The sequence below is a fragment of the Strigops habroptila genome, chromosome 3 (genome assembly GCF_004027225.2).
Source record: "Strigops habroptila isolate Jane chromosome 3, bStrHab1.2.pri, whole genome shotgun sequence".
Taxonomy (NCBI): Eukaryota; Metazoa; Chordata; class Aves; order Psittaciformes; family Psittacidae; genus Strigops; species Strigops habroptila.
This window is the reverse complement of record NC_044279.2, coordinates 54676554-54699617: the sequence shown is the minus strand read 5'-3', so window position 1 is coordinate 54699617 and position 23064 is coordinate 54676554. Positions and strand designations below refer to the sequence as shown.

The window sequence follows — 23064 nt, the reverse complement described above, 5'->3', positions numbered from 1 at the left end:
CAAACAGGATCTTGCCTGTTGTTCCAATTAATAAACTTGATTTCTGATTCTTTGGGAAATATTTTCATGTGGCCCCAAACAGAAGTAATACCTCAACTTCGTAAGACTTGCACAGAAATAATAAGTGGAAGCCAGCTGGGCTTGGGGGCCTAATATGGGAAGTTAGTGGTTGTGCTGGCTAGCTTCTGAGCAAGCAGGAGTTAAACCCTGGAGAGGAAGCAATTCTCAAGCTGCAGCAAGGATAATCATGATAATTTATCATCTGATAATCAAAGAGCACACACTTAATTTGTTCTCATTATCAATGTATTTCAAGCACAAGTACTTAAGTACAAGAAGCCTTTCTGTGCACAAGTTGCACTGGAAGGGTAGAGATAAAGGTCCCCATGCAAATGCAGTGCAGTTGTACTTCTCCTCAACGGGTAATGTGTTGTGGAGTTTGGAGTCCATCTCAGTGGCCTCCTTGTCCCCCTGGATGTGGAAAAGGACCCCCAGCATCAAGTTGTTGTAAACACTTGACCTTTCTCTAGGACATCAGTGTCTTCTTGGAGAAATGACTGACAGTTTGTAAGAGCTGCAGGGATTTAGTTCATTAAGGAACCATCAAGAAATGAAGCTAAATCAGGAGTTTTTAATCATGTCAGAACTCTGGTTTGCAGCATCTTGGGAGTGGGAAATGTCTGCAGCATGCTAAGAGCAGGCTTTTACCTCCTCTTCTGAAGCCCAAGATGTGGTTCGGAACTGAGTACAGCGTGCAGTCTCCAGAGCTGTGGTTTGCACCATTTCCCCCAGTTATTTAATATTTAATGTCACCTGAAGGCAGGACTTCTCATAAAGCATAGAACTCATATACTGGTGGATTGAAACAGGCTTTTATAGCCCTCCTAGATTAGGAGTCCGAAGGAGAATGCCTGCATAAACAAGAGTCAGAGGTCCAAAAGTGAACTCAGTTACAGTAGATGTATGACATGTTTTTACCACATGCTGGTGGTAAAATTTTCACTACACTGATTTGCTTAATGGTTACAGGCAAAGTAAGCCATGGCTCTGGCTATGCTGCCAAAATCTGCTGCTTTTACAGTAGCAGCACAATTGCAGCTGCAGTGCGCAAGGCTTGAAGCCCCAGTGCAGAGGAAGCCAGCAGATGACATCCTGCTGTCACAGCATAGACCATTCTATAGTGGAGCTGGCCTCATGTTCCCTGGAAACAGCCTGGAAAACATACTCTTTGTGTACATGCTGTCCCCTCCCCAGCTCTCACAATCACAGTTGAGTTAGGAAACAAAGTCCCAGCCAAAATTCCTTAAGGGAAAGGGACCCAACTTCTTCAGGATGTGAGCCTCTGAGAACAAAATCTCCTTGTGAGAAGAAAGCAGCTTCTTAATACAGGAGGATTACAGTGTCTCGTTTTGTTGGTGGTGTTTTGTTGGCATGTGAAATTGAGATTTCAAAACTTTCCACTTGATTCAGCTGTACAAAAAGGACTTACTTAACCTCTCTTGTCCAAAATCACCTCTAACTTTGCAGCCACTGGAAGATTGAGGCAACCTAGCTGGTGACAGGTTACAATAATAAATTGCTGAAAGGAACCATTTGAATTTTTTTAGCAGCTGTGTTCACTGCAGCTAGCAACTGTTTCTTTGGTTTTTCACATCTTTCTGGAGTGTTGGTCAGGCACCTAAAACTGGAGCTTTGAGTTCCATCACCAGCATTACTGCTGCATACTGTAAGCATGGTAATAATCCAGGCACCCGTCTCCACTGTACAGCAATTAGGCAGCAGGCAAGAGACTTAAGTAAAAACATACGTAGGTCAAGACTACCCAAGATCAATTTATTTCTAATTGCTTACAAATCTTCAACACCCCAGACAGGGATCAAGGCTATTTTGTGTTAAAAGAAAGAAACAGCATGTATTGACAGTTCATTCTACTACAGGTTTGTTTTTTTTACCTTAGAATTACTGTTGCCAGGATGCACCAAGTAAGTGGCACAAAAAGCAGGAAGAAAAGTAGGTGTTAAGGATGTAAAGATGCTCTGCATTTGTCCAGTTGTAAAGAGGAGCAGAGTATATAGTTCCTGGATTTGATCCCTCCTATAACAGATTCAGTGTATGGGCAGATGTCCAATGACTTTGTGTCTCACATCTATAAAACAGATATAACAATCTAATCTCTCTGCAGTTGAAAGGCACTGTGTGGTGTAAATGAGTGACTATTACTAATAGTAATATCAGCAGTGGTCGTATCCAATACAGGAAGACTGAAAAGAATGTTTGTTAGACCTGAACTTTGACCTGGATTAAGATAAATTGGATTGAAATGATAAAGAGTTGCTGAGAAGAAAATGAAAGTTTTTATAATCTCCTTGACTTCTACTTGCAAAACTGCTTGCTTCTGGCAGTGTTGTCTTCTGAGCTAGCTAACCCATGCTACTGTCAGCGCACAGCTAGCTTTTGTTTAGAATATAGTTTTTGCACATACAAGGGAAAAAGCAACAGAAGACGTTTCTTTCAGCTCCTTTTGGAAAGGAGCGGTAAGAAAGCAATGTCTGCTCCATGGAAAACGGCCAGAAATTGGTGGAGAAGGAGTCAGGAGTGGATTAAGACTATAACTGGGAGCAGATCCAAACCAACATTTCCCCATTCCCCATCCCCCTGCCAGCTGCTTGTGTTGCACAGGCTGCTCTGGTAGGAATCCTGTGGTCACCTGCCCTCTCTGCCTGTGGGCACACCATGAGCAAACAGAGGGGTCTGGTACCCAAGCAAGTTCTTCCCTGAGTGCGGCAACCGTGGTAGTAGCTGATGGTTGCAGTGAGCTGAACAGCAGCACTGTGCTCTCCATGGCTCACTGACTCACTGTTATGCTCTGGTCTTCTCTGAATGTGGTGCCCAGATGCAAAAACCCAGCCTTCACCCTGCCCTGGACGCAGAGCTCTTGTCAGGCTTCTAGGAAGGTTTTGCAGACAACATGAAAGGAAGCTGGAGCTGTTCTGTGCAGTTCTTGAAAGCTCTTGGACATGGCTCATGGAATGAGTGCCTAGAAAACAGGCTGGTCTTTTCATCACCTCTGCGGTTGCTCACTTGTTTAGCTGGTAGCTTTTCCCTTCCAGAACTTCAATCCCTGGCCACTTCAGCATGCATACCAACACCATTTATGTAGACTGGTTTGCCCCGTTCTGGGTGAATTCTCTTTTCAGGCCTCAAACTGCCTGTCAGCAGCAGGTAGACTGCTCCAGCATTGTAACATTTTCTGTGACTGATCCCAAAAAGGGTCAGCTCACAGGGCTACATCCTAAGGTCCACTTTTTCTGCAAGCTAACTCCAGATGATGCAGGGGGAAACACAGAGGCAGTTGCTATGGGTCAGATACTGATTTCAGTTACAAGAAATGGAGCACAACTGGCCACGTTAAATGACTGGGTTGCTTGAGTTTTTATTCTGACATCAAGTCAGAATACAGTCTCTAAGGACTTCAGGAATTGGTCTGCACTGTTCAGGGACTTTTCTGACTGTTGCTGGGGTGGGGGTCTTAGACGTAGCTGAGTAATTTTTTGTAAGAGAGTTACTTCATTTACTAACCTGTATCTGCAAAGAAAAGGGTTCGGCTATAGAGTGAGAAAGAATATATTCTTCATGCTGAATTCTGTAGAGTGTGGCCTTTCCTCCCTCCTTCACACTTAGACAGTCTTCACATTTTGTGGGGTTTTTGTAGCAGTGACTTCATCTGCCATCATTTATCAGCAAGCTATCTCAGCCCAGCGAGCTAATTTAGAGTCGTGCTTGTGCATTTGGTCAGCAAATGCAAACCATGTGTGATGTCAGCAGGTCAGGGGAGGTGATGGAACATGGGATTTTCACCTCAGTTCCAGAAAGGGCCATAGTTGCTTCCAGGAAGCTGAGCTTGGCACTGGGTGTGGGGAATTGATAAGATTTATTTCCCTGTAGATTTATTTCCCTGTATGAGAGCACAGAGCTTGATCATTCTAATCGAGCATTTTCCAATCAATATGTTTCTTATGGGCTTTCCAAAGGCTGCATTAGAAAAGCAATTTTATTTATTTTATGGCCCTGAAGCCCTAAGGGATTTGGGTGTGTCAACTTTCCATGGTCTCTGTACAAGGGCTGGGTCACAGGACACTGTGCTAGCAAAGTCAGCATAAAACCCAGCCCAGTGCTCCACTAGGTTTGTCTCTGTAGACATCTGCATACACAGAGGCTCCAAAGCCAACACAGTGCATGTAGCATTACCTGCACTTGTTCTGTACCTCTAATACCCTGTTCAACAGGGCAGCGGGAGACGTGAGCCTGTGCCTTTTATTTCAGATTACTACTGAAAAAGCTGTTTCGCTCTCTGTTCCCAGCAGTGTAGGAAGCTTCCCAAAACCTTGTCATTCTGATTACAGGCAGTTTCAGACCTTTTTAAAGGACACGCAAGCCTCAGTGGCATCTCTCTTCCTGCCCATCACATGACTCCTCTGTTCCCTATCCAGTCATTTTTTTCCTTAACAAGACCTGTAAAGGAGCATTTTCATTTGCTGCCATCCATTTCGCTTGTACCGGTTTGTACTCACCTCCCAGATAATTCGCTCTGAGGATTAGCCAGGATTAACCTTTTCCATCTTTTCTACCTTTGCTTATCTCTGGGCCTCAAAATTACAGAGCTAGCTCTCTACTGTAGGATGAGGCAATCCCTGCAGCCCAGCAGCAATGAATGGCCACTGCTTCTCTACTACCTGGGTCAAGTGGCATCCGCTGGAAAGAGCAAGTGGTCAGGAACATCACTGCACACCAGACCTCTGTCCCCTACTCGTAACAGCAAGTGCATGGACCACCAGTGATACAGAGTTTATCCTGTGGAAGGGCTGTATCTTCCACATGTATGCCAACCCAAGAGGTGTCCGAGAAGTTAGTTATTTAAGGCTGTCCATCTGCATAGGGATAGCTAAACACACCACAGCTCTCTGTCACACGTTCCCCTCCTCTGAGGAATTAGAAGGGCATCCTGAGAAAGCAAGGTCCTTAAATTTTCCTCCCTTTACCTTCCATAGCAGAGGTAGTCTTGAGGAGCTGCTGAGCGCCCTGTGAGTGGGAGCCTGCCAGTGCTGGTAGCTATGGGGAAGGCACTTGCAGAAAGAGATCTCTGCAGTAACTCCAGCAGAGGCAGAATAGAATTCCTGCCTCAGGAGGACCTAAGCACTTAGCTTGGGCTTTAGTTTGAACTCCCTTCAGTGTGATGGGCACACTGCTGTTGAGCTCAGCGCAGCCCTTCTCTGGGAGCAGCACATCCTGGTTTGCGCTGTTGGGTTTGAGCGTGGTATCAGAACGGGGCCCTTGGTCTGCAGCAGCAATCAATACCTCTGAACAGGGAACCAGAGAGCAGCAGAGGTGGCACCACAGGAGTATTGAACCATAGTCATTTGAAGAAGCTGTGCTGCATTTTGCACTTTTGAAGCATTACAGTTGTTAACTGGCTAAGCCCCATGACACCTCTTTGCATTTGGGCAGTCTAGCTTTCCAAACGAGGAAGTGAAATGGAAGGAGGAGACTCTTAAAAGTCGCTCTGTCAGAGCCTGGGAGATGGATTTGAATCTAATCCCATTTTTCCTCCAGATCATGTTGCCTTTATACAGAACTGAAGAGAAAAACACAACCTCGTGCCCCTCTCCTGCTAGGCGTTCAGCATTGTGTGCAGAACCACATATTGTGCTTTATGGATAACATGGAATAATTTTCTTAATAACAGAAAAGGGAGCTTCAGTTGCTAGAGCTGGTTGGTAGCAGACATTCTTCTGAACTTCTCCAGCGTCGTTTTCCCTCTAAAGGCTTAAGTACTGTCCTGTAGTCAGCTGGCCTGCCTGATGCTGCCAGTGGTGATGCATCTGTCCCTGGGAGTTTGGAACCAGCTGCTGATTTGCATGTGCTGGCCCCTTTGCTATTTGCCCAACTGTGCTAAGTAGTTTTTGGCGTGGGAATGAGAACAATTCTGTCTGCCCTGCAGAAAGCAGGGATAAATGAGAGGTCTGTCTTTACCCTCTTCTCGCCTCGTCGTCCTGCCTGCCAGGCAGCCAGGTGTAAGCATGGAGTGCCTGGCCAAAGTGGAAGAAAAAGTTAGTCGAAACTTACTGTGAACGCTGTTTCCATCATGCATGCTGTCCTGTGGTTGAGTCCTCATATTGAAACTGAAACAGAACAGCAATTCTCAGTGGGTACTGTACATTTTGCATTGGATTTGTGTCTTCAGATTGTTCCAAAATGAGTCAAGGTGAAAACAGCCTACGGTACATTATACTTCATGTTTTACATGTATCTGTTACATACACTGTACGTAGCAACTTATACTGTAAACCACATATTCTGTCTTCCAAAGCAGCGATGCTAAATATGAGTACTTGGCAAGATTCAAGGTTGGCTACATCTCTTCAAAATCAAGGTTGTAACCCCACCAGAAGTTTGTGGTCAGATGCAAATACCGCTGGCTGTGTAGTTTTACGTGCAGAAGGTTATACTAGGTGAGCAGAGCACTCAGTATTTCCAACCTCAAGTTTCCTGAAGGGTTCACTGTCAAAGTGAACTCTTTAGAGACCATCAGCTTAATCACCTCTTCAACAGACCAATACATTCTACTGCATGCATGTATGCATGTATACCTGTGTAAGTGCTTGAACATACCTAAACAAGTTGACTGGCTACTTCAAGGTGTAAATTATCCCATCAGCCCCTCTTCATTGTCCTTGGTTTTGCTGGGCAAGAATAGAAAGGAACAGAGCGGATTGCTTCTGCAGTACAGATGGTTATCAGCTTGTGTCCTGCAGCATGAGAATTGATAGCTCTCACCATTTACAAGGTAGCTAGCTTAAGAGGTGTTAGAAACACGACTTCAGTGAGGAATAAGCAACAAGAGTAAATAATCTATTAAAGACACTAGTGCACCAGCCTGTGGCATTAGAAAGGTGACCACTAATTTTGCTCCCTGTTTAATGTATATGAAGCTGTCAGATTGTAAACATGTCTGTAAATCATTGTATTTTACTCTGCTGGAGGTGGTGCTTGCAAGCTGACAGAAGATGGACTAGGGAATACGCTGAACCTCTCAGAGACAGATTCTGATGGTTTACATGGCTTTGGCTAACCTGCATTTAGCTGTTGAGTTCTGGAAGTTTTTGCTGTTTATTTTTCACTACACAGATAGGGAGGCCAAGGTTGGGAATGCTTGCCAGACTTCATCCAGCAGAGCAATGGCAGAGTTGGGAGCAGAGCCAGGTCCAACTTGCAGGTCACAATTTACCCCCTGAAGTCTGTGGCGATGCTAGCCACTAAGAGGGCAGATTGGGAGAAAGGCAGCGTCCCCCATGTCTGATCCACACCTACTGAAGGCAGCAAAGCCTTCACACTGATTCCAGCAGTTGCTTCAGCAGGCAAAACTGTGTCCTCATTTTGTAGCACAGCACTCATTTTCCTCACTTTATTCTGCTTGGTAACTATCTTTGTTAGTTGAAGACAATGCTGTTAGCTTTCACAGAGAATAAAACTGGAGAGATAAAAAGAGCCTATTTTCCTCCACTGTCGGCATGACAATAAAAGAGAAGATGGAGTGGGGAAAATAAGAAACAGCATCCAAAAAAGAAAAATGTTATAAGTGGGATTAGTTTCTCTTTCATGGAGAGTACAGGAAAACCTTTTCAGGACCTACTGATAGCTATGAGTGCTGTGCTATAAAATCCCTTCAGCTGCAAAGCCAACCGTCTCATGCCCTTGTTTTCACAAACCCAACTGCTTCTTTTTAAGAAAGGGCAAAGGAGGTGGAATATCAATTTAGTAAATGCTGTACTGCACACGAAAGAATTATTTTTTGAATGGTGTTTTCCAAAGCACTTTCAGCAACACCGGCCTGCACCCCCAGAAGAGCCTCTCCTGCAACTGAACAGGTTCAGCCTCACAAAGCAAGCAAGCATGCAGTGGAGGCAGGCAGCTAAAGAGGGGCTTTGGAAGAAACTTAACTTCACAGGAAAGCAGCAGAGGCGGGAGAGAGGGAGGGAAATGAGAGAAGAGGCGATCTGTCTAGGGGAAAGCAGTGAACTTACTTTATGACACTTTGTGTCTTGCAAACACAATGTAAGTGTTTGTAGGTAACACCCACTCTTGTTAGCAATAGCCAAGCTGAACTAGGCGGCCTGCTTGCTGATCCCCAGTTACTAGAAGGCAAATGGTCCTAGGTCACACTACGTTGGGGCTTTTCTCATGAGCTTCGGAGGTGCTGCTGAAACCCAGCAGAGACCTGATTTGCAGTGTGAACTGTTGAGCCTGTTTCAGAGTTGCCACGTGGTTGTCCCAGTCACTGTAGCTTATTTGGCTGTTCTGGGTCTAGCGGTGATCAATCCAAACCTCTCTTTAGACATGGTATTTTTTGTATTAGTTGAACGGAAGGGAAAAATACACTGTCACCAGCACATGGGAAATGTTGATCCGTGTTTGTACAGGGAGTGATTTATTTATTACGTTGTTATCTCTAAGGGAGCATGCACCTCACATGAAGTTATCATACAGCTCTGCCCATGTTGGCCTGATTTTCCTAATGATGTTTTATTTTGTTCCTCATCTTGTGAAGTACACGTCAGAAGTCCAGTTAGATTTCCATGTGTTAGTTTTAGGCAGTTTGTTACTTGCATGGCATGTCAAGGGGGGAGGCAAAAGGAACCATGCATGAGCGTTTCAAGCACTCCTCAGATGGACTTGTAAAATCTTTCAGGTGTTGTGGTCTGGCTGCATCACATCCAACTTCTTTCGCTTTTAACTGCAGTCGGTATACATGCTGCCCATCAGTGGCATGGGGTCTGGAGTGTGTTTTCTGCAGGAATAGCCCTGTATTCAGCAAAAGATGGACCTCACTCTCACATTTTAGATTATGGTTTCCATGTCTCTGAGCAGGTCTACACCTCACCCCACTCTCTTCAAAAAGAAAGGTCCTGCAGCAAACCCTGACCCCAGTAATCAGACCCTAATTCACTAGTGGGGTGGGGGGAAGAATTCAAGTCCTTCATAAATAAATAAATGCTACTTCTTGTTCCTGTGTGGCACATAATACAGTACTTAAGGGACTGTTGAAAGCCAATGGAAATTCTTGCTGCTGCCATGCAGACGTCCCTTCCTTAGGTCAGCTCTGTCCCTTTCTCAGGCTTGATCTCAATTCCTTTTCCAGCTGAGATTCAGTTCTGTATGCAGCTATGGCTCTGGGACTTTCCAAAGCTGCTGTCTGGGAATCTGGCTTAGCAGCAGAATTCAATTCACTGCATGTGACCTCTTGCTAAAACAGAAAATAGGGTTGCCTATCTGTTAAAGAAGTAAAAACCAAAACAAAACAATGGTACAACTCTCACAGGTTTCTTTTAGTGCTTGGTAGGAGGAGGGTAATCAGATCTCAGAGAATGGTGTGCCAGGAAGGAAATTTCTTCCCATACGCAGCATACAATCAGCCAGGTGCAATGTGAGGAAGGGAGGTTCGTCTTCCTCTGAAGCATAAGGTATTAGCCCCTGCCAGAGGCTGTGTACCAGAGATCTGATCAGATATGGCAATTTTTATGTTCCTATGCACAGTGTGAAGCTTTGTAGCGAGTCAAACAATGAGTCATCTCACGAGGGGGAAAGGAAAAGAAAGCTTTTATCTCCCAGTGGATTGGAGATAATCTCTCTGCCTGGGTATAAACAGCTCTTCACTGCTCTGCCTTGTCTCCCCAGGAAGGAAGCTATTTTAGATTTGTCTATAAAACAGATATTGAATTGTCACACCTTCCAGGCCGCTCTGCCTGGGCCTAGTAAACGTAGCAGGCAAAAGGTGTTTGACTTTCATGGTACCTTGGTTGGGCTCCTGTGAGTAAACACAGTAGTCTAGACTATCTATGCTATAAGTGCTGGCTGGGAGAAAGGAGGTGCCAGATTCTCTTTGGAGCCTTGGAAAATCTGTGCCCAAACCGAACATACCTTCTATTTTACTATAAAATGGCACACCACCCTTCTGTGGACAGAGTTGCATTGGTAATATTTTATATCTATACAGGAAACACAAGCTAAAGCAGTGCTAAAGATGCCACAGCCTCAGCACTTATTTTCCTCTCCAGTGTGGGAATAATATCTGCTAGCATCACAGCATCTGCAGGAGTGGTAGGCCATCCTGAATACACTTTTCTCAACCATACCCATACTGATAACAATTTGCAGACACACTGTTACAGAAGCTGTGTTAAGCAGCCCTTCTTTCCAGACCCCAGCCACCTAGAAGGAAGTACAGCCATAGCTCTCTGGCATCTGCCTACTTTTCATTATTCTCCATTGGTGAGTTTACAAGGGGCATGAGGAGAGAGCACACCTCTGTTCTAGGAAAGGATACACACTGAGGATGGAGGGGGTCAAGGACTTTGCTTCCTGACAGCTCTGCACCTCAGAAGGAACAGTGGGAAGAAAGTCCCATTTCACAGTGGAAACTTGGAATGAAATAATGTCCTAGAAGCTTTTTTCAGGATGCTGAGGCAGTTCTTGTTTCTCAGTATGTCACAGATAAAACAAGATGCCTAAACTAAAGAAGTATTTCACAGTCCAGTGCTTAGAATAATTCTGTGTCAACATGACATTCCTCTCCTATACCTTCCCCTGAGACTTTGCACATTATGGTGTGGGGAGAAAGGGGGATTCACTGATGTTTGTCTATATTCCCATGCCTCGTCTCAATTTGGTAACAAAATTGTGGCCTCTTCCTGCCACAGGTTTGCAGCCCGTTTACTGGAGCAGGGATGATGTGGCACAGTGGCTCAGGTGGGCAGAGAAGGAGTTTTCCTTGAGGCCGATTGAGAGCAGCACTTTTGAGATGAATGGCAAGGCTCTGCTGCTCCTGACCAAAGAGGACTTTCGATACCGGTCTCCTCATTCAGGTAAGGATTATTTACAGAAGCTGTCATTGAAAAGAGGGAGGAAGCTGCAACGAAATCTGGAGAGGATCTGAAGAGGAAATGGTCCCATTTGTTGGTCTGGACTGGGTGAGGGGAGGGAGGACAGAGACACATTGTAGGGGGCAAGGACAGAAAGGACAAGGAGGGAATGAAACCCTGATACACCTGAGTTGTAAGCAAATTTGAATGCAAATTCAAACCCAAACATCCAACCTGTTTCTAGTTAAAAAACCTTGCAGAACTTCCAGAAAGCAACCTTCTCTGACAGCACTTTGTGACGTGCAGCTTTTCCCTGTAAAGACTTATCTTCTCAGAGACCCAACTACAGCAGCAAGTTAACCAAATGTTCCAGCCTCTTTAGGAAGCCCATATTAGCATTTTGCCTCACAGTTGGTTTGGCTGATGTGCTGCTAAAAGTGACTGCAAAACTCCTCCCTGGGGGACCTTTCCTCTATTTCACAGCCCCTGTGGCTTTACTTTACCATATTCTCTCAGGTGCTGGAGTCCAGCCTAAGGCACAGAACAAACAGGTGTGTGAATCAGTTTCTCTATTGCTCAAATTATGTCTTCATTTATTCACAAAGAAGATGTAGAAATGTGTATGTTGCCTGCCTGTATTTATATCCCCTGGGGTCTGTCTGCTCCAGTTTTACAGGCAGAGTAAGCCTCTGCCCTCCTTTGTCAGGGATGTTTAACTGAATGTGATTTGTGAGCTTTTCTTTTGTGACCATACAGGGTACTCCTGTTAAACATAAAGGCTCATAACTCAGTCACCATAGGTGATCAAAGAGTTTGGACCAAGCAGTGACAGAATTGCTGTGAGGAGGCTCACTAGGTGCAGAAGTACAGCTGGTGCTGCTTGGATCTAGCTGATAAACAAGCCATGGCACTAATTCTGCATCAAGCTGCTTGGTGACTCCCTTGAATGCACCCCCCAACCATCCTCCTGCAGAATCTGCCTCACAAACTGTGGCTTATGTTTAGTGTATACAAAGGTTTTTTAAGCATGTGCTTCAAATCTGGGACTAATTTTGTGTGGAAGGAAATGCCAAACATTAATGTTTATTGACAGTGTAATGCAGTAGTGAAAACTGATGCCTAGAAATGTCTTTATTTTTTAATTCTGGTACACCACTTTGGATTGTTTCATTAAAAAATTAGCCCTGCTTAATGCAAAAGGAGTATTGAAAGTGAGGATGTGGACAAGGACTGTAAGGGACACTTCTATGTATCTTGTCTGGAACTCGCCTTATCATCCCAGTTCCTTGCTGCCTGCAAGTTATGCCCCTGCTCTTCCCCTTCTGTGCTGTGAGGCCACTTGAAATGAGTCGGATTAAAATGTTTGTAGGCTGGAAATAGAGCATTCCCAGAGAAGAGCCTTTAGCTTGCAAAGCCTCCCTTTATGCAGAAGGTTAAGCTTTTATTTATCTGCATTTGGAGTGAAATAACCAAACTAAAGGCTTCCTCCTTCGCTTTTTCTCTCCTTCTCTCCAGGTATTCCCTACTGATATTAAACCTTTCAGAGGACATCTGAGTCAGTCTCTAAAAATCTAGATGACTGTAGGTAAAGGGATGTTACCTCAGCATTTCCCAGATATTAACTGTACATGAAATGTAAGAACTATGAAATAATGTTTGCCATACAGGAATTAAGCTTTTCAAGATTGCAGCTACATAAAAGCTGGACCCTTGTTCCTCATGGCTAAACCAGGAGAACCGCATCCGCTCCCTGCAGTGGTCTTAGCAACAAAGTGGGCTCGCAGCCCCACAGCTATTCTCCTATTTTGGGCTGGCCAGGGAAGGGAGGTAGCAGAGGAGGGAGAGTGAGAAATGCTTTTCACCTTCTTAACTAGCATTACTGCATCTGGGTGGTGCAGAAGCATAGCTGTTTTGTTAGGTAAAACAGATAGCCAGGTTTATGGATGTTTTCACTAGTCTGTCAGGCCAAATCCAAAGAGGTACAAATTTTCTACCTTATTGCTTGGAGTATTACAGCACTAGTTATGATTTTATGCCACTGTTGCATTCAAGGATGCAAATTATGTGGTAAAATCACTTTTTAGCCTTTCATGTACTAAACATGGAAAAGGTAACTGGGTTCTTGAGGCTTTGTTTTTAATTAGATTTTCAGGTATTGCAATCACCTTTTAAAAATGCCCTAAAGTCACTGCTGAGACAGTAAAAGCAGCCAAGATGCTAAAAATAAAAGAAGCTGAATCATGGAAAGCAGCATGGCTTTAACTGCTTCATGCTATTCACTAAACTTTCCGACAAATAGAGCACTGGCAGTTCATAAAGACAAAGGGACAAATGGCACACAGCTTACAATTTCATAGGGACAACTACTAGAAAAATAACCCCACACTTGAGAAAACCCTCCCAGAGAATCCAAGGTTTCCTAAGTGAAACTTCACGAAGTTCTTTTTCAGGTAATAATGCTACTGCTGCAACCTATTCCTCTGTAATGTGAGCAGTGACAAACAGAAGAGAGCAAGCAGAATTAAAAGTTGAGACTTCCTAGCCCTGTGTTGTACATTTTCACTTTGAAATGTGCAACCACTTACATCAGACAAAATGTATAAGTACGTATGGGTTTATGTAGATGATGATGTTGCAAGGACATCAGTACAAGATGTAATACATAAAAAGACAGAAAACAAGCAGTTCATCCATTGGTCTCCTAGCTGGTGCGGTGATACGTTCCACTGAAGAAAGATATAACAATTCTGGTGCCAGGGAACTGTGGGGTGAGAAGGGAAGCAAGGAACAGCTTTGCCTGCAGCCCAAAAAGAAACAGCATCTGTATCAATCACACAAGGTGCAGTGCAATTCACTGCAGGCATTTCTGTGGAAGACTGATACAGTAGCAACTCACAGACTATATTCGCCCATGCAGAGCAGCAAGTCCGCTGCATTTTGCTCCTTACTCTGCCTTGTATCCCTAGTCTAATATTGCCTCTTGAAGTGAGCTCCATACAGATTCTAGAAGCTAGAAATAACTACCTTTAGGATTATCTGGGCTTTTCAGAAGTCCAAACCATGACACCAAGAGTGACGTAGAGAAGTTCCTGAGGCAGCTATAGCACTCAAGTATCTCCAGGAGTTGTCCCACAGCAAAGGTGTTCAGGAGAGGTAAACCTCACAATTCTTTTCAAATCTTTGAGTCCATCCCAGAGTATCTTTTCAAAGTGAGAGTTCTTCCTCCTATGGATTTTCTAGAATGGAATATCTTAGTAGCACACTGCCTCTGGCCTTGTGGCGGTGGTGTTGCATGGAGAGGCTTTACAGCATCTTGTGTGTCCTCCCCCCAGAAAGTGTAAATTGTTCAGTAATTAACTAAGAGGACTGTCTTTGCTCCCAGCAACTCGCTGCATAAATCATGGGCTCTGCAGCTAATAATTCTGTGTCCTAAGGTGTCTGTCTAAAAAACAGGCTGTGAGCAGGTAGGACACTGAACTAACTACCGCTTGTAAAGGTTTGGAGCTTTTGAATGGGCAGTCATGTAGCCTGAGAAAGACTCTGTTTTGGGGTAATAAAAGCTGTGTCTTGTCATTCTCCCATTTTTGCCCAGTCACACACAGACACATGATGCGCAGCTTTGCTTTTTCTTCTTTTTTTTCCTTTCAGGGAAGAACCTTGAAAAACAGTGAAATGTAAGACTTTGCTGCAAGCATTTTGGGGTCTGAAAATAGCACCCAGGAGCCATGAATTCATGCATCAGATGGCTAAATGAGTCTTCTCAGCAGTGTGTAGGTTTTCATTTCCTTTTTCCTGCTGTTTATCTTTCAGGTGATGTTTTGTATGAACTCCTGCAGCATATTCTGAAGCAAAGGAAAGCTCGTATGCTCTTCACACCTTTCTTCCACCCTGGGAACTCTATCCATGCTCAGCCAGAGGTCATATTACACCAGAATCATGATGAAGGTAACTCTGTCTCATTCTTATGGGAGCTGCCATTATAGAGGCAAGTAGGGTAAAGCTGTGAAGAAATATGTCATTTTCTTGCTCCAAAGTTACTTAAATAAAGCTACTCTCCTCCCTTTGTCTCCATAGCTTTAGAACAATCAATTGGTCTAGGAAGTCAGCTATCCATTCTCCGTTTATCTTCTATTGTTTTGTCCTGTTTCCTAAGCCTGCTTAAAAGCTATGCCAGACACAGATTAAAAAAATCTGGCATAGAACAGAAAGTTTTATTGACTCCATTGATTCATTTTTCCTCATTCCCAATTAGGTTGACAGAGATGCTTCATGGACTTTTGGTACCCAGGAGATGCAACTAGATGTAACTGTTTGCAGAGCAAGGGAGAAAGAAGGTAGCCTCAGAGAGGAATGTCTAAATCAAAGTCACTTCAACCGGCAATCTGTCATCACATCATGCCAGAGTTCCTAGCACTGAGCCCATCATGTTGCTCAGCTTTTGAGCTGATTGAGCAATTCACGTTTAGAGGTTTTTTCTGTAGTTTTTCTCTCATTTTTACCATCAGAATTACTTGCTTAGGTTATTTGTTAGCCTTCTAGTAGTGTCCACACATACCATGGCTGTCAGAGGTGGTGAAGAAAGAATAGATATATTTGTGGAACTTCAGATTTGGGCTTCCTCTACTCATTATTAGTGCAGATCAAAATGTAAGTCTGCTTCCTTCAATGGAAACATTAAGGTTTTATTTTCTTTTAAAATATACACACTAAAATAATTCTTAGTTTCCTCCAATAACAGAAAAAACAGTAAGCCTAAGCCTTTTGAAAGGTCCTTTGCATGAAAGCATAAGGCAGAATTCACTTTTTCAATTAAAGAAACCAAAACAAACCTCTAGAAAAAAGTAATGTTATTCCTTTTTCAAGTAAACAGGAGAATAGAAGTGAGTTGGGATATTGCCCTAGTCTCTGCTAACTGGAGAAAGATCCACAAATTATTTCAAGATTCAATGTGAGATTGCAGGAAAAGATTGAGAGGTACTGTCAGACCTGGACAAATTGCCTATGGCCAGCCTGACCAAGCCAGAATCAAATGGCACCAGCAAACCTTTGAGACTAAGCCAAGAGCAGAACAGCAGCAGGTGGGATAACGACACTCCAAAGGGTTTCCACACAGCTGTGTAAATATTTCAGATTAGAAGAGGGTGCTACAGGTCAGGATGAAGTTGAATTGGCAGAGTTGTGCAAGAGACAGTTGGCTGGTGTGTTAAGATAGGCACTTCCAGAGACCTTTACTAAAATCTCCATTTTTTCCTGAAGCTTGGCATTCACCCACAAGTGTTCTCTCCCTAAATTTCAAACAGAAGTGCTAGCTGCCCTCTCAGACACCCCTACATTAAAGATACAGAGCAACTTTCACTCTAGAGAGGATTTCACAGGGATGTTGAGTTGGCCTTTTATGTGTGTCACTTAAAACCTAAGTCCTTTGCAGTTTAGTCCAACTTCTGTCGGAGCACAGGATGATTAAGAAACAACTTTGATTTCTCCCTTACAGTACTCTGGCTGCTGCTAGTACCACTGATTTTGCTTAAAGAACTCTGCACTATTACTTAAAACTTTTCTTTATAATGACAAAAATTAGTTCTTGTTTTGCTGTGAGAGGAACTTCAAAACAAGCAGAAGAAACTACAGCTTCAATCAGAAAATATCTATGCCAAAAATTTCTAGGCAGGTGAATTTACTTATTTTTGTATTTTGACACTCCTTCTTCTTGTTTCACAGAGTCATTTGGGAGGAACTAGCACAATTAAGTTTACCATTTTCTGTCAGCAGAACGCAGCTTAGTAAAAAAAAGAGGGCAAATGTGAGAAGCAGCGCTTAACCTGCCAGACTCACAAGCTGTAACACAGGTGTCAATTGGCACAATTTTGGGTGGTTAAATTTCATAGGTGATGGACCTTTTTTAGAATCCCTCCTTACTCCAGTGATCTTTTTCCATTTTCTTATACTGGCTCTTTTGCCCACTTCCTAATAAATTATATACTTATGATCCAACTTCTAAATGCTTTCATTACAAGCTAGATAATCCAGAATCAGATGAGACCAGCATTTGCATCTAGTGGCTTTTTACTAGCTTAATCAAAGTGGGTTTGGCTGTGAAATCAGTTGACAGTGATGCAGGGTACCTCCAAGATGCATTGGCATTGGCTTGGAATTTGCCCTATGGGCATCAGCCTCTGTCCCTGTAAAACAGATGAGCAATCGACAGTGAATTACCTAAATCTCCAGTGGTCCTTCTGACACAGCACTGAGTCATTTGATGGGATGCCATACAGGAAGCTTACACTGTCATTCCCTGCACTTCTTTTGTGGGTAAGCAAAGAGTGCTGATCTTTGGGATTGTCATGCCAGCAACTGCTCACTCTCAGAGTGAGTGCAGCCCCACCCATCCCTGTATGGATCAGATAGATCAGCAATTTTCCTGGGACCTGAATTCCTTTTCTCAGCTTTCTCTTCAAGAAAAGAGTGTTGGTCACTCAGAATGAAGAATCAGACTAATGAGTGAATCTGTTCCTATTGTGCTCAACTTGCAGTCATCAGATGTGCCAAGGAATGAATGTGATGAGGATTTTATTCTGTTCAGGATCATTTGTGGCAGTGGAACTGCTTGGAGCTGGGTTTGAATTGTTTTATGATAAACAGCAGCTTTGGCCATAAGGGGATTCTTTAGTTAAGTATTTAAAGAGAAAGATCTCGGAGGAAAGTGAGCACTGGTGTTATCCATTTGTGGTTCTTCCTCTTGCTGCTTTTTAAAGGGTTCTTGGTCCCTACCTTCTCTCCTGTCCTGAGTCAGAATCACCAAGCAGACAGATAGGTCTGCTTCTGTTTGCAGCTTCTCAGAGCCAACTAATGTTTGCAGATAGCTTGGTGGAAAGCACAGCAAGGCATTCCTTTCTGCTTTCAAGATAGCTGCTCCCCCCAGCCAAGGCACTTTAAATAAGTAGGACAACCAGTACAATATTCTGGTCTATATTTCCAGGCCAAGAACGAGCACTGTGCATTTAAATGTACAGTGATGAGGGTGGATGGTCTGTAGAAGATAGGACACTGAGTAAAACTGGGGGGTTGGTTTTCTTTCTACTGCGGCAAAGAAAGGAGACTTTAAGAAAAGACAGCCACAGAGGTACGTACAGTTGTGAATTAATTCCTCTTTGTAATCATTTGGGCTATCCCACATTAGCTGGCCACATTGTATTTAAAGCTGGTTGGGTTAAAACAAGAATAATATATAACTCTGGAGTCTCATGTCCTCCAGCTGTTTCACTGTGAGTACCTTAAATAGCTGTACAAATGCATTTTTCTTGTCTGGGATGACAAGTGTGTGATATAAGTGTTCTGGAGCCATGTAACTTCTGCCGAAAATCTCAGGGTTTTCTGGACACTTTAGCACACTTGTATAGATGAACAGCCAGTTGAGCAGGCAAAAGGATTGGTGCCATGTCACTGCTTGGCTCTACATTTAATCAGATCTAGAGTTTCTGCTCAGGCCTTTCCCTGGGTAAGTGCTAATCCTTCTGATGCCTACCTGGGTTCTAGGCAGTGGGAGCACCTGAATCTTCATCTCAGCAGGGTCTTCAATGAGTATTGCTGCTTTGACAAGAGAACAAGAGAATCTTTGAAGAGGATCAGAGCAAAAGGAGTGAACAAACAGGCAGCCACAAATAGGCAGCTACTTGTTTGACATGTATGCAGCAGTTTTCTTCTTTTACCATCCAAGGCTTTCAATAAACAGCACTGAAATTTGATCTTTGTTTTTCAGATAAAAGCTTGTTAGTCACTGTGCTCTGGTGGTGTTTTCCTCTTTGTCAGTAATTTTCCTAGTCAAAATTGATGGCCTTAGGTAACTGAAAGTTTGCACTGTTTATATCAAGCATTTCAGTTTGTGAGAGAATTGTTAGTATGTAAAGACACTGGCCTAGAGCCATGACTTATGTCCCCTGTACTGTTAAGGATCACAGCTTGGGAAGTATGCTCATGCAGAAGTGATTCTAGAAGTCCTACTCCTGGGACAACCCATCAGTAGACAGCACATACTAAATACAACAAGGTAAAAATATCTCTATTTGGTGGTACATGCTCTTGAAATCAAGATGGATAAAATTTAGCTAGTGTTTCACAAAGCGCTTCCTATCAGTAGGGGTTTTGTAGATAACCCACTCTGTATTTCAGATTAAGATATTCTCTTCCTTGACCCAAGCCTCTAACATCTCAAACTTACTACCCAGTATTTTCCTGGAGACATTTTCCCTTTTTATCTCTGCCATCTACCTTACAATGCTCATCATGGTACAATAACAGGAACCACATGTAGAGACATGAATGGCAGGAGATAAGTTTCAAAGCGTTTGCACAGAAACACAGTACAGCTGAATCAGATCTTACTTTCTTTATGTGTGCTCCAGTCAGCTTCTCAAAATGGGGTTTCTCTTAACACGTTTCCCCAGGAACTACCTTTATGTGGTGGTGGAAGAAGATTGTTTTCATAGTACCGATCTCATTCTGTGTAGTAATAACTATGTCTGCATTTATGTGGTGTTTTTCTGGGCCTCCGTAGTCACACAAATAAAAACATTTCCAAGCTGACAGCAGTACCCAATAAGTCCAGCTAGTAGTGTGACATTTAGATCCTACACCTTGATCACAATATAGATGATCTGTAATGTTTTTTTCCTCCACAGATAGCTTTGTCCAGAGACCCTCAAGACCATCCACAGAAACAGTCCACCACAACCCCCCAACCATTGAACTGTTGCATCGTTCTAGATCACCCATCACCAACAACCACCGTCCATCACCAGATCCCGATCAGCGGCCACTGAAGTCCCCTATGGACAACACTATCCGTCGCCTTTCCCCAGCTGACAGGGTGCCGGGGACAAGGCATCAGCACGAGAACAACCAGCAGGAGCCCTATCCTCTGTCAGTGTCCCCGATAGAAAACAACCACTGCCCGCCTCATTCCGAGGTGCTCCAGAAGCCCTCCAGCCCTCGCCAGGAGAACACCAGGGTCATCCAGCTGATGCCCAGCCCTATTATGCATCCTTTGATACTGAACCCCAGGCACTCCGATTTCAAACCACCAAGGTTGTCTGAGGATGGGCTGCACAGGGAGGTAAAGCCAATCAACCTGTCCCACCGAGAAGAGTTAGCTTATATGAACCACATCATGGTGTCTGTATCCCCTCCTGAGGACCATGCAATGCCAATTGGAAGAATAGCAGGTAAGTAACATTCTGTAGGCTACACCAAAGCTGATGCTCTTCATTCATAACTAACCATGCTGGGTATTAGGAGTTTCTCGTTTCCTTTTGCCACTGTGTGACCTCAGGAGTTTACTGGCATTCTGCAAGTTTCACCACATCTGTGGTTTAGACAGTTAAATATGATTAAGCCAGTTTCGTGGCAGGTAAGCAAAGGTGCAGAGTGACTTGCTTGTGACCACAGAATACATAATTGGTATTGAAACATTTATGTCCTGACACTGGCTGTCTCTCCACCCACTAGCAATCCGTTTCTTTCCCAAGATACCTATCTCCAAAACCTTGTCCTGCAAAGAGGTAGTTTTCCAAGAGCTGGATTCAGATTAGTGTCCAGTCTTATGAAAGGAAAAAGCCCTCTGTCAGTGGCCTTTGAGATAATGCAGTGTCAAGCCCACTATTATGGAGATGGTGAGACTAATACCACCTTGGAGTCCTACTTTGTAGGCTTTCCCATGCTTCTCACACTAGGATTGTCCCTGTTTTAGAGAAACAAGGTTGCCTTTGTCCCACACAAACCACAGGCATTGTCTCACTTTTGTTATCGTAAATAACTGACATCACAACAGCTGAATCAGGAAGCTGAGGTTACAGAAAATGTTTTTTGTACTTGAAAGGGAACTGTAAATAGATAGGGAAAGGGGGAAGGGGAATCCAGCCACTTCAGAAATATGCTGAATGCTCCAGTAAACAGTGTCTGTTGAGAGATGTAAATATGCACCACACCCTAAAACATTCCATGCATTTATGTCCGCAGCGAGCTAATGTGATACCCAGCTCCTGTGGAGTATTACACATGTCCAGAGAGGTACATTTTAAAATACCTTGTTCTTTTTTGTCCTTACATGCCTTAAATTTGTTACAGATGTCGTGCTGCCTCAGCTTTAATGAGGAAGATTTTTTATTTTCTTACAACTTATCACTTTAAATCCAAAAGGTACATACCTCACCATCTAGTCAAACATCAAACACGACAAGAGCTATGATCATTTCACGTAATAGAGATGGGTAACAGAAATTAATCTTTTGATATTTTTGCTTGGCTGACATTTGTCTCTCTCCATTTGATTGTTATTGCCCACACTATTCTCAGCAAGCTAAGAAATGTACTTAATGTTATGGCAGAGAAGATACACTACTGGTTGCATCACTGGAGATTTCCTTTCCATAAAGTACTATTGGAAGATCAGGGGGTTGTTAATTTTTATTTTTCAGAAGGAAATGTTCTCTAAGAATGAACCCTTGACTAAAAAGATTATAAGAAAAAATGTGGGGAGTTGGTGGTGGTGTAATTTTTCAATTTAAATCCAGGAGTTTTTTACATAATTGGGAATCTCTGGTTTCTGCACACTGTGCACTGGGTCCAGTGACACAAGCCCTGTAAATAGTGCTCCCATGTCCTTTCCATCCCTGTATTGTTTGCAGGGCAACAGAGCCCAAGCCTGTGGATGTTTAGGCCTCACAAAGTTGCTTGGCAAATATGTGTAGCAGTTTAAAGTGTTATGCACTGGCTGCATTTGCATGCTTAGCTGCTTTTACTTGCAGTCTTGTGGCTTTGCTTAAACCCACCAGCGTGGGTGGCACGTCTTAAAGAGCTGGTTAAGTATTTCATGCTAAAAAGACCTGAGGTGTATTCAAGCATTCAGTTCAGATGAGGCCAAGGGTCGGGTGATTACATAGCTGGTGGTTGCTAACATCTTAGATTTCTGCTGATAAATTTGCCAGTGCACTTCCATCAGTGCCTCATGTCCTTTAATTGTAAATGCCAACAAGCCTCACATGCTGTACAGGCACAAGGTAGCTCTATTCTGGTTGGGTTGTAATGGCTCCTGAACTGTAGCTAGACTGGATAAAGAGCTCACAGCCAATTTAAAGGTGACAAAACCCAGATTGCTACCAACAATGTAGACAGCCCATGTTTCATGCCTTCCAATTTAGAGCTCTTGCCATTACATGATTTCTTTTTAAGGGCATTTCTGGTTTATGTTAGCATAAATCTATTTTCCACCTGCATGTCCTTACCTTCACTGACACTGCTATAGTTAACATGGAGGCTTTTGGCCAACCATGGCTTGCCACTTTGATTTGAGAGAGAGGAGACCATGAAAACTATAACACTTGGCTTCTAAAAGGCAAATATACGTCAATACAGTTGTATTGTTACAAAGAGCCTTTTAAAAAATCACTGGCATTATTTCCATTTTACGGATGAGGAAGACCAATGGGTTGGGTAAAGAAAAGATTTACCAATGGTCCAGTGCCAGAGCTAAGTACTTATCTGTTTACACTGGTGAGAAGAAAGCCTTGGCTTTTTGCTGGCTTAACCGTTTGAATGCAGGTGGTTTTCATGGGATACAGTGATGAGGAGCAGCTACCAGGGAAGCCCCATGGGCTGCTGACTAAAACATTGGGCTGAGCTCCAAAATGCATTCTATTCCCAGCTCAGATATTTTAAATTGTAAAAGGAATTCTTCCTGGACTTAAGATACCTCACAGCCTCATAAACCTGTTTACTTGGAGATAGAGTCTGTTTTTAAATGCAGCATGCAATTACGTGATGCTGAGAAAGAAAACAATGTTTTCACTTGCGGCTGTCTACAAATACTGTGTTTTCAGGTCAATCAATAAAACTCTGGACTTCCTGTCAGACAAAATAATGACCTCTGCTCACCGGCTGACTAATCTTTCCTACCTTTTTATGTAATATCGTTTCTCAAAATATTAATTTTACTGGTAAAGCACTTTCCCTTTTACAACATAGAATTTCAAGTCGAAGGTCTTATTCTCTTTTCCTCTAAGGCCATTTTACACTTTTTGTAGCAAAGCAGATGCATAAAGTATCTTTATGTTACTCATTATGTTACTCCCATATATTATTCATCAGTGGCTACAGT

At 43.3% G+C, this 23064-nt stretch overlaps 1 protein-coding gene across 4 annotated transcripts in view; it reads left to right on the top strand.

Annotated features, from left to right (window-relative positions):
- The window catches only part of ETV6 (ETS variant transcription factor 6), a 136420-nt gene that overhangs the window by 91882 nt on the left and 21474 nt on the right, over positions 1-23064 (top strand). For all 4 annotated transcript variants that reach the window (XM_030478196.1, XM_030478195.1, XM_030478198.1 and 1 more), the window contains 3 exons: positions 10755-10919; positions 14727-14861; positions 19592-20134. In XM_030478196.1, the coding sequence (XP_030334056.1) occupies positions 10755-10919; positions 14727-14861; positions 19592-20134 (843 nt within the window). The remainder of the gene's footprint in view (positions 1-10754; positions 10920-14726; positions 14862-19591; positions 20135-23064) is intronic.